This window comes from Lepisosteus oculatus, chromosome 4 (genome assembly GCF_040954835.1).
Source record: "Lepisosteus oculatus isolate fLepOcu1 chromosome 4, fLepOcu1.hap2, whole genome shotgun sequence".
In the NCBI taxonomy this organism is placed as follows: Eukaryota; Metazoa; Chordata; class Actinopteri; order Semionotiformes; family Lepisosteidae; genus Lepisosteus; species Lepisosteus oculatus.
Window position 1 is genome coordinate 41,940,562 of NC_090699.1, and position 12,137 is coordinate 41,952,698.

General features: G+C 36.4%; 1 protein-coding gene across 29 annotated transcripts in view; it reads right to left on the bottom strand.

Annotated features, from left to right (window-relative positions):
- ablim1b (actin binding LIM protein 1b) overlaps positions 1–12,137 on the bottom strand; it is a 165,298-nt gene that overhangs the window by 82,847 nt on the left and 70,314 nt on the right. For 28 of the 29 annotated variants that reach the window (XM_069189247.1, XM_069189236.1, XM_069189234.1 and 25 more), the window contains one exon: positions 9,833–9,967. In XM_069189247.1, the coding sequence (XP_069045348.1) occupies positions 9,833–9,967 (135 nt within the window). Of the gene's footprint in view, positions 1–77; positions 754–9,832; positions 9,968–12,137 lie in introns of those variants that run through there. The other variant, XM_069189245.1, reaches the window with a different exon arrangement.

Sequence of the window (12,137 nt, forward strand, 5' to 3'; positions counted from 1 at the left end):
TATATTAAAGTCTAGAACCTGCAGGCAGAATTTCACAGTCTAGAAAAAGCAATGCAATAAGTTGCCAATGTACTTACCCGAATCTGGTATTTATGTGCACAGAGGTTTCATGAAAAGATGTGCTAGTGATTCTCCTGATGTTTTGATAGTTTCCTCACTTAAGCTCATTAATCACACTACAATTCAGAGTTTAATGGTAAAAACAAGTCACCACGAAGAGTAACTCTGAGGTTGGTGGCTGGGTTTGCATGTTATCTAAACTCTTCCCACTTTATATACAAATGTTATTGAGAAATGCTGCCTGCTGATATTTAGAACCGACCAGAAAGTGCTTCAACCAGTTTTTGCAGAGGCAATAGGCAGCTGTCCAAAGACAATCTGGACATTTCCCTTCACAGGGAGTGAAAACGCCAGCAGGGGTGAATCTACCAGAATTCAGTCAACACCCCCACAATGCATCAATATTACTAAGAGCATTATTTTTCTTTCTGCAGAATTCCTTTATAGGCACTTTGTTTTTTAAGCTTCTGGTTTCTATCACAACAGGTTATGAGTGTTATCTATTGATCAATGACCTTGAACTAATTACTTTCCTTGTCTCTTCTCAATTACCTTTTCATACTGCACATTAAGAAATAGGAAAAATGAACAGCTGAGCAATAATCACCCTGCAGCAATGGCAATGCAGCATGTTACTCATTTACTTTATATACTGCATGTAATACAAAGGATATAAAAAATATCAGAAGAGCAATGTACAGTACAGTATGGGAGGTTAGTAAATGAAGCACAAATAAGAGCAACAGAGATGACTGTAGTTCCTGATGGATCATTTTTCTCAACAGCATCATGATAGCAAAGGACAGTAACTTCCTGTTTGGCAAAAGAAAATAACTTCTCCTTTCTATTTAAAGTATTTTAGTATAACAAAGCTAAGCCATAAAAAGCCTGTTTAATCGAATATTGTAAACATATTCAGACATCTTGTATAAACCTACCATTGTATAAAGAAATAATTAATCATTTAACATTTTATTAGGAAAAATCATACAACACAAATAGGAACACAACTGATTCTTTCTTATGAGAAGAATTAAAAACAAATGACTTGGGACCATTTGAATGGGGTGAAATACATTTTCTTAGTCATATGAACTAGCACCTTTTATTTATTCCTTCTCCTGAGGTGCTGCTTAAGACATTTTTTATTGTTCTTCAGTTTAAGTGTCATTCATCAACATCTACCAATCTACCTTCCTCCAACAAATAACTGTAATAATCAATTAGTTGAATTATCAATTTATTGGCATGCTATTGACTGATGATGTAGTTGACGCAACTAAGAATAAGGGAAAATACCTGCTGGCATCCAGAGAATTCATGTAATTGGCAAGTACTTACGCTAAAAAGTAAGAACTGGCTTTGTATTGTACTTTTAGATACAATAAATATATTAAAGGCTGGCTTTGTATTGATTGCTTTTAATTGTATTGATATAATGATATAAGAAGCATTATAATTATAATGTATTATTATATACGCATTATTATATAAGCAGCCTTACCAAAATCTAAAAAAAAATCAAGTGAAATTCCTCAGCTAATTTTCCTGCAGGGAAAAAAGAAGCAGGAAGGAAAGGACAGAAATCTTTCACTTGAGCAGGTAAAAATAACAATGATTGAATTAAATAGCACAGAAACCAAAGAGTACACATCCGGGCTGAAATTGTCAGTTTCCATTCCAAACTCTAATATGTATAAAATCAATTGTGGACCTCAATGAAAACTGACATTTTATGAAAATGCAAGGAAGATATGGAAGAAAATCAAATTGACACTGTGGTCTCCAGTCTGGTCTGGGCTGTGGTACAAGCAAAATGAACTATAGTTCTTGGTTATAAAGACCAAAGATATGCAAGCATATGCAAGTGTATCACAGAAATCATACATAATCTGGCACAACTGGAAAGCCCTACCACCAAAAATGGTAGAAGATATTAAAGGCATTCAAGCCAAAACAGAATAGTATGAATGGTTATGAGACAATTTGCTGCACCAGCAGGCATTGTATCTATTGATTCAAAGCTGCTTGCTACTGTTTAGGAGTACAATAAGCACAAACATTCATTAGCAATTATAACACAAGCACATAACTACAAAGGAAAAGCATTTTAGATGTATTTTTTGTGGGAGATTTCAAGCTTTTCATCTGAGATGCAATCCTACAGCTACCAGTAGTACAGTGTTTATTTGCAAAATAAAATTCTTTAACATTAACTGCATTCTCCGCACAACTTAGCAGCCGAGGAGACTGTGGTATTTTTGGGAGCCAATTAGAATTCATAGCTATTTTGTTGAGCAGTATGCCACTCCCAAGAAGTAACAACTGCTGGGTGTGGGAGATCAGGGATGGTATAAGGAATGAGGTAGGTGCTGCAGCTGCCCCTATATTTCAGCAAGGATTGCTGATATAAGCACCGTATACTATTAGAAACTTTAGTCAACCCCACTGAAAGACCAGTCCTACTAACCTGCACTAACATGATCTTGCAGGCAATCACAAAGAACATCTGGTAAGAGGAAACCAGGTATGTTCAGTGAAAATAAATTAAAAACACCAGTTGGGATTGTGGTTTCAGCTCCCTCCTCTTCCATGCTTTGGTCATCATTAAATGAGGGCACAGCTGAATCACACCAGGTGCAAATGTCTTGAGCAGGTGTTGGAATAATCGCGCACAGAGAACGAACACCACAGTCAGCACAACATGCTCCATCGGGATAATAATATAGGCTGGCCCTCCCTCCATCTCTGGGTCAGAGATCTTCATCTCAGCCCATTTTACACCTATAGTAGAATTTAACCGAGTCCCCAAGGCAGCTGAACCGCACGTTATACAATGAACAATATCATTTTCATTGGAGAGAAGTGCTGCTCTTACAGAGCACCAGCTTGCAGGAAGTCACCTTGCTCGACTTCCTGCTGATAAGCCCGAAAACTGTTTATGAAAGTTAACCATTGTGATCAAATTTCCTTGTATTCAGCACTTAACCTTGCAACAGAGAGAGATAAATACCTAGTGATTTAAAATTTAAATAAACCTAAGAACAATTAAAATGCAGCGCTATTTTTGTTGTAGGAGGCAAAATGTTCATTGGCACTGTAATGAAATGCTTCTCCACTCATAAATAAAAACAAGTATGTGTTTATTCAGATCTGAGGAAAGCATTAGAACTCTCTATAGTGAAGGGAAAAGATCTTTTCATAAACAAATTGAAAAGATGAATGCATTAGCCCCTTTGAAGAATTTGAATAATATACCCCTCAGGACAGCTCCTTATTATTGGGATTTCAAAATTCAAGGAAAAGAAACAAGAGTGTTAGTAAAATCAAGTGAGAATTCGTCAATTTCCAATCCACCCAGCCATTTCCAACTGAAAGCTGATATTCATTTCAGCCTGAAACAAGAGGAGCAGGAGACTAATAAATTAGTGAAAAATGCCAAATATATGGTATTGTCACAGAGAGGGCTGGAGGGATGCCCAAGTTAGTTCTTTTAAAATAGAATAATGACTCAGCTGCATTAGCACTTACTGTAGGTGCAAAAGTAGTGGTTTATTTGGACAGTGCTCCCCACAAACCAACAATTATAAATAGTGCAAAAATAACAAATAGAACAAAAATACACAGAAAAAAAATACACAAACACTTCCTCCAAGAGTTATAAGCTTGGAGTCCAACCCCACTTAGGTCAATTTCAGCTATCTCTCCTTCTATCACGGATGCAGGTCTACAGAACCATGAGTTGCTTGTCAAGAGGTGACTCTGGGTTGCGCTCCTACAGTAGCTCTTCACAACAGGTATAAATGTTGTGTTGGCCTTGTATTCAGCAGGTCCACCAAGCCAACCGCCCTATCATATAAAGTTTCAAATTAGTCTATTAAAATAAATCATAACCAATCATTATGGCTCTTGAAATTTTTACAACATGTGCACTTCCCCATCACATGGGTGATGTTATGAAGGAAAAGCTGGACCATTAAGTCTTAACTGGAATTCAGGTATTGCTGAATGTTTCAACCTCACAGAGCTTAAAAATATCCCCCCACACTTCCTTTTTGCAATGACCTTTGCCATTTAAAGCACATAGCTCTTTCAATTTAGTGAGCTACACTGAAGCATATTTCTGAAGATGTCAGTGTGTTCATAAAAGATGTAAAACTAGCCTGCACTAGAAAATGTATAGTATACAGTCAGTTTCTATATACAGAAAAAAGGTACCAAGTACACATCAATTAACACATGTGGTCAGGAAATTGAAATCAAGTGGATGAGCCATCTTGGAGATAAATACACATTAATGATTATTATGTGGGTATTGAAAAAACAACCTGTTCTGATGGTTGTTGGGAATTATTGATTGAAATCTTTAATTTATTTTAGTCACAACATGTAGAGGAGTTGAAGAGATGATGACTAAGCCTATCAAAAGTCAGGTGTGCCCTTAGAGAGAACAATTTAGCACATACTGTACAAAAATTGACCACCTTTGCTAAATAATCTCTGAAAATATTTGTCATGGAAACATGGTGATGTCATCCCCTAGCCCTGCTACAAAAATACTTGCCCTAACCTTCCTCCAATTTTTGACCTTGATGTGCACTAAGGTCTTCCACTTCTTGTTAACGTAAATCCTCAGCTGTTGAGTGGCTATGATTCCTGGCATATCACTGCCTTCATGGTCCTCACCTCCTGAGGGATAAGAAATGCTATTTCTGTTTCCACAGCTCTTTAACAGCTCCTGAAGACTGAGCCAGAAATAGAAACAGCCTTCCTCGCCAGTGAGGCACGGGCCATACTGTGGAGCGAGCAAAAGCTCTGTATCTTGGATGCTAGGAGAGACCTTTGTGGTCCTCCTAAAAGCAACATAACAGTAGTCTTTCTTTACTGATGGCCAAAAGCTGTAGAAGAAAAGTATTTACCTCACACTACTCATTTAGAGTCAAGATAACTTCTTTTGCAAATTTAAACAAAATTAGCTAAATTAAACATTTCTACTTCATTCTATGGCATAGTCTACACAAAGAGATTAGCATACAGTATGCAAACAAAATACAATTGCTTTTCCATTCATTTATTCCACAGCAATGTCTCCATCTTTTCATCTTTTAAACATTCAAGGCTATCCATATATGATATTATAGTGGATGTACTGTACCAGGAGTTAGCAAAGATGCACAGCAAATTCTATTTCCACTGCAATGGGTGTGATTATACAGTACTACAGAATGGAAGAGTGGCAGATGGCCCTTATGTAACATAGACACGGCACAGCTGTAAAGAATGCCTGAGTCACGAGGAAAGAAGAACAAGTTATTTAGTAACGTCTCAAATGTTTACAAAATGCTTTCCTGTATACGCAATAGAAGGTAGTTTTGTTATTTGCATCATTTCTACTTCCTTCTCCTGTTTCACCAGCCAACTGACAGTTGCATTAGACTTACTATTTAATATGTTATTGTTTAATGTTATTCTTTTCATAGCTTCATATTCAAGGAATGAAATGGAAAAGAAATAATTTTCCCCCCCAAACTGCATCATGTCATTCCTAGTGCAGTTAAAAGCAAAAAACAAATATTTTCCTTTGCTTGAATGTCTTAAAATCATGTCCTTCTCCTGCTGCGTCAAGATTCTTCCTTTGAAAACATTCAATTCTAAACGTATAATGAAGCCATAAGGAAATCCATTTGTCAGTTTATGCTTCATTCAGACCACAACCCTGTTCTTTAAAAACAAAGAGCTTTGGTTCACAGGGTTTCAAGAGCTGTGCTATAGAATCAGTGACAGGACGCAACATTAGCAGATAGAGTCTTTCAAGATTACTGAGCCACTGTTTTGTAACTCAGTTGTATTTACAGCAGCTGTTAAGCTTAACTTTAGTACAGTTTCAAAGGGAACAACAAGAGTAATTTTGATTCATAAGGATAAACGAAAAAGCAGACAGCGTAATTGACAACAACCAACTTTTCTTGTATGCCATATTTGCTATTACTTTTTAACAAAACTTCATTTCTTTCAGAGATGTCAGATGAGCTTTGCGCAGAAAAATTACAGTGAATATTCACTACTACAGATCAGGGTCCACTATACAGTATATTGTATCTGTAAACAGAGCCAAGTATATTGTTCATTTGCCAGGTGATAAAAGTAATCTTTTTAATATACATTTAGAATTGACAGCTGTGAAAAGGCACAGGTTTCACCACTCAAAACATGCGTTCCTTTCCTAGTTATTCTGAAACAGTATTATAATGAACCTTTCAACATAGACAGACAGACATTAAAGGTCACTCTCAGACCTATCAGTGCGGAATGAGACTCTGCTATCTCACAGGCCTGACACTACAGATCTACTGGAATGCCAGCATGTCTGTGTTCTGTCAGTCTTTTGTGATGCTATTTCTGAAGGGAGAAGATAGAAGTTTTATTAGCAAATGCAATTAAGCACTGATGTTGAAATGTGCAGCCTGGTGGGCATTATGAAACCCCTATAACCCAAGGTCAAGAAAAATGTTTTAATTCTCCATTCAAGTGCAGGTACCTTAACAACCACCAATCAAGTTACAGAAGTTACAGTTTGATGTTATTCTCTTTGCTTAGCTGGAAAGAATTCAAAGTTCATCATGGTTAAATCAATAATAAAATTATTTTTTTAACTTCTTTTTTCCTTAAAGACACATCTCCACACAGAAGTGTCAGGCATGTTAGACAAATTGCTCTATGCGTGCTCTATATACTGTAGGAGCATGTCATTCACATTATTGTATTACCACCACCTGACAAACCAAGGCATTGACTTATTTAATCTTCCTAAAAAGTATGCCTTGAAAGTAAACGGGTCACATTGTTATGGAAGAACATCATTCCCAATACAGAAATAGGGGAGAGGGAAAATATTCGCTATAATTGGATGTGGAATTAGAGATACTGACGTGACAAGATTTTCTTCTTAACCTAATTAAACTGGGGATAAAGTCAGCTGAATGATTTGATTGAACCATTACTAGACTCTATTGGAATTACAAACAGGCAACTGAAGCAATTTACACACAATGGAAAGTAATAAAATTAGGAAGCTTAAGCAAAGGTTGCACTAATATTTATATGAAGTGAGAATCATTGTTAACATGAGAAAATAGAAATAAACCATTAACATGGATTTTGACATTGGTTAAAAGATAAGCAAATCTTTCAATCTAAAGTTGAATAGAAATGGTGCAGCATTCAACCAGAGTAAAAATGTTTTTAGGAACTACATTGTATATTACTACATGTAAAGGCCTATAGTAGTCAAAAACCTCTTATCTGGTTCCTTTTAATCCTTTAACACATGTTAAATCCATCATTAACTTGGTTCAAGGTTCTTTTAAAACGGCTTCCTTCAACAGCGTGGTGAAAAGGTACTCACACATAAGATTTTATGGTTTAACATTTGTGACATTCACCTAGTCTTTATAGTAGACAAAACTTACCTTATTTGGCAAATAAGACACAAAAATTCGACTTTGTCATTATTAAAAAATTCAGCCATCATTCAATATCTTTGTGTGAAAAATGAAGCTTGGCTCTTGATTCAGTAACTTGTGGCGCACCCTTTAGCAGCAATACTTTGAATTAAACTTTTCCTGTAAAAGTGGATCAGTCTCTCACATGGCCTGGGAGGAATTCCGTCCCACTCTTCCTTTCAGAAATGTTTGAGGGCTTCTATGAACAGCCCTTGTATGTCCTCGTATGTCTTGTTTGAGGAATTATGTGTCCTTCTACAACATCTTTTTGGGGTTTAGGTCTGGGCTTTGACTTGGCCATTCAAAACCCTGAATTTCTTTTTTTGTGCCATGCTGTCAGATTTGCTTGTGTGTTTTGGATAATTTTCGTTTAAATGTACCATCCATGCAAGTAGCCTAATTCCTGCAACTTCCTAATGAATACGTTGCTAACTTAAGGCCAAAATATTTTGATTTTGAAACTACATGGTCCCAACACTGTTGTGTTTTTTTTTAATAATACATCTTCAAATTTTCAAAATGTTTAAAATGTTATTATAATGAGGGAGCTTTTAAAGGCATTTTTTTAAACATGTGCCATAAATTAGTCATGAGCTCCAAAGACCTGGATGAATATCGATTATCATTCAAAGAAGTACCACACAAAATCCTACAGAACATCACAAATAAACTATTACACAGTACAACAATACATGCATATGCCAGGAATGCAGTGCACACTGCATCTTGTGAGGTACTGGTGTTTTTACAAAATAGAGAGAACTTTGACAAAGTTACTTATTGCCTCTTTGTCCCCAAGAAGCTGCACATTTTCTGTCAAGATATTGCCTTAACAAAACGGTTACCTGCTTAATCAGCAGGAATATTTTTTTTTTGTTTTAAAACTTTTGTTACTTGTACCCATTTCATATCAGCACCAGCAGCCACTGCAAATGCATTTATCTCAATAATTGCCTAGCAGAAGACAAGAGGAAACTAGTGGAATTGAACAACTCTCCACACTCAAATTTCCTGGAATTATATCAGTTTTTATACCAATACAAATTAATATTGCTTGAGTTCTGAGCACTCCAAGGTTATGTTACTGCACTGTATTTATAAATGCACATCATGAAGTTTGAAAACGAAAATCAACTCTCATCAATCACATACACTATAAAATACAAATACAGGGCCAAAGACATCCCTTCCCAGCATCACTGCTCAAACACCCCTCTACAAGCTCAATCACTATTGCACCTGGAGGAACCCAGTGGCACATCTAAGAGGAGTTTCAGACGTTCCTGTCCTAATGGCTAGGCTGTACTCTCTCAAAGCTAAAGATTGAGATTAAAAGCCAAAGTACAGTATGAACTATAATTTAGTTACTTAATAAAACACAAAAAACATTGTTATGATATTCTGTTCTTTTACTAGTTAAAAGGTTTTGCACCACCTCCAATGAAACTGATTTAAAAAAAGTGTTCAGTGTTCTTCCCAACATCTCAACAGAAACAACATCTGTTCTCAAAGAAAGCTGGCTGAACCGCAGTAAGGACGAGTGGTTTAAAAAACTCATTTTCTGCTCACAAATGGGAGTAATTTTAATTTGAAAAAATCCAAAAAAAGTGTTCAGCCCACAAAGTTCATATGCAAACAAAAAACCCTTAATTTGGTCATTTTTATCACTAAAACAATATGAACCCAAGACCTAAAAAACACAAACTTCCAGAACTAGTGAATGTATCCAAAGTTTGATTATACTAGTGGAACGGGGTCACATTCAGAACCTGGAGGGATGTCACTGAGATTTTGTTTACAACAAAGTGGTCTATTACCTTCCCAACTGGGTGAATTTAATACTTTTCATGACCAAAATTATGCTAAACCTTGAGTCAACAGTATTTATAAAGACAACACAAATATTTTTTTAACAAAAAGTCTTATTAATAATACAAAATCCAAATTTATTTCACAGCAACTATGAAACATTAAAGAGAGCAACTCTAAAAGAAAGCCAAAACCAGGTCAAGCCACAAAACAGAGGTGCCAGTAGCATTTCCATTTCTGGACAATGAGTAGAGCCTGCTAAAAAGAGGTATCATGAAAAAGGTCACCTACAATGTGGTAACTCCTAAATATCACAATAATTTGCACCTGTTTTGGAGGGATTGTGTTTGTCGCCATCTGGTAGATCTGCGTAAAAATAAGGAACTCCGGTGCATCACAATTTAAGCAACAACATGAAAATGAGGAGTCAGTCTAGAGATAAGAAGAAAACCTTCTCTCACCTTTGCAGGTAAAGCACTTGATGTGAAAGTGCTTGGTTTGCACACGTAGTACTTCTCCTTTGCATGGTTCCCCACACTTGTGGCAGTGGATCACTGGTTTCTCTGTGGCGTGGTGTGTGTCCTGCGCATGGGCAACTGCAGACAAAACACAACAGGACATCAGCTTGCCTGCCTTCTGCCCAAGGCTCTCCATGCTCATTTCTTTTCATAATCACAAGGCCACAGGCAGGACTACCGCAGCATGATCGTCTTAAAATCTGTCTTGAAACATCTCAGGCTTCTGAAAGGCAATTTCAACAGAAACGAAGACTAAAACAATCATTGGGGGAAAAAAATCAATCTGGCTAATTTTTAATGCAATTGGTTTCTAGTTATGACCAGTCTGTGTCTCAAAATTCACTATTGAAGGTACACATTTTTTAAACCTTTTGTCTGAAAGACTTCAGCTGCATGGAGATGTCTTGACTGAAGGAGTCATTGTTACACGTTGAAAGGACTTTGACTAGTCAAATCTGGTTCTAACAGGCCACTTCTTTAGGAAATCAGTTACCTTTTACTTAAATAGATGTTTTGAAAGATGACTAATTAGTAGTAATTTTAGACTGTCTGCATCCACACATCCTGAATAGTTGCAGACAGAACATATAATAAAAAAGGGAAACACTTTTTAGGCAACTTTATTAAAAAAAAGGACAAAATAAACCAAATGCTTCCAAGTGTTTGAACCAGCATAAGTGTCTATTATGTCTGTGGCACAGAAAATGCCAATTTGATCCCGGGAAATGTCGTTATCTGTGACAAAATTCCCCTACTGGTAGCATAAAATCAGCTCAGCACCACCAGTTTGCTGTAATATCAGTGACAGATGCTCTTAACTCTCCTACCAAGCACAGTGAACCTTGCAGTATGCCAAACAACAGATGGAACAATCAGAGGACAGAGATGGTGTCCTCATTTTCCCTTTGAAGTACAGGTGCTGCAGACAAAAACCTCTGATCTTGTGTGCACCAAACCAAATTCCTCTAAAGTGAGATAGCTGATGGGATGACGTATTTCAGCATTTCCTGATCTGGTAACCTCTTATACCACAGTCATCATTAAATACAATTCCTATAGTATACCACTTATAGTAGATTTCAACTCCCTAAGCACTTTATCCCTTCATATAACGTGTCTTCAATAAAGAATAATTGTGATTCACAGTGAGGTGTGCAATTTTAAATAGTTAACTTTTTCTTGCTTCTGTTATCTGATGACAGTGATTAATGTTCAGATCTTGGTTTTCAGCACCTTGCAGCTGGTAGACAAAAGATTCAGCAGAAAAAAAACATCTGCTTTGTAATATTGCCTACTACAGCTATTTTATGCATGCTCAAGGTGACCATACAATGTGACAATGTATAAATCTATAAATCCAGTCAAATCTGGTTCTAATGTACTCTATTTTCCCCTGTAAATATTAAACAAACACTTGAATGTCATTGTGAGGGGAAAACGGAGGAACTAGAACAGGTGAAGCTATCATGGTAATTTTAGTCTTAAAGAAAAACAGAACTATTCAACCAAACCAATAGCAACATTACATCAATAACTTGACTCTAATGATTCTACCTGAGCAACTGAAACAAATGTTTAACTCTACAAAAAAATGAAATGTGGAGTTCAAGTTAAGGAACCCTCTTGCAAAGCTAGTGGTGGTACAGGATGTTTGACCGAAGCCTTCCTGAGTTGTAGGGATGAAATTCCTAAGGAACTTAAACTAAAGGATATACACACCAACATAATACAAAATAGTCTTAGCACTGAAACATTTATAACTAATAAACTAGAAATTTGTTTGATTACATTCCTGCTGCAGACACTGCTATTGTAGCCTTGAGCAAGGTACTTTAGACAAAAGTATCCCAGTTGTACAAACAGGTACCAATTATGTACTCTCACACCACTTAATGTTACAAAAATACATGACAGACTCCAGTCTAATAAGCCTCTCGGATAAAGTAAGGAGCATTACTTATGCCATACAACAAAGTGTGTCAGTTGTCTAGAGAAAAAACACATTTTATCAAGATGCATAGTTCTAATAAAACCATACACAACAAAAAGTTTCAGACTACCTACATTTTTTCCCACATTTACTGTTTGTTTCCCTTAAGATTTACCACTCACAATGAAGGATCCCAAACCACCAATTGCTAGAATACTGACATTCCAATCTTCACATTATTCACATTACCATTATATTTATATCACATCTTATTCAGTTAATAGTAAAGCAGAATGCCTGCTAAGGGGTAACTGGTGA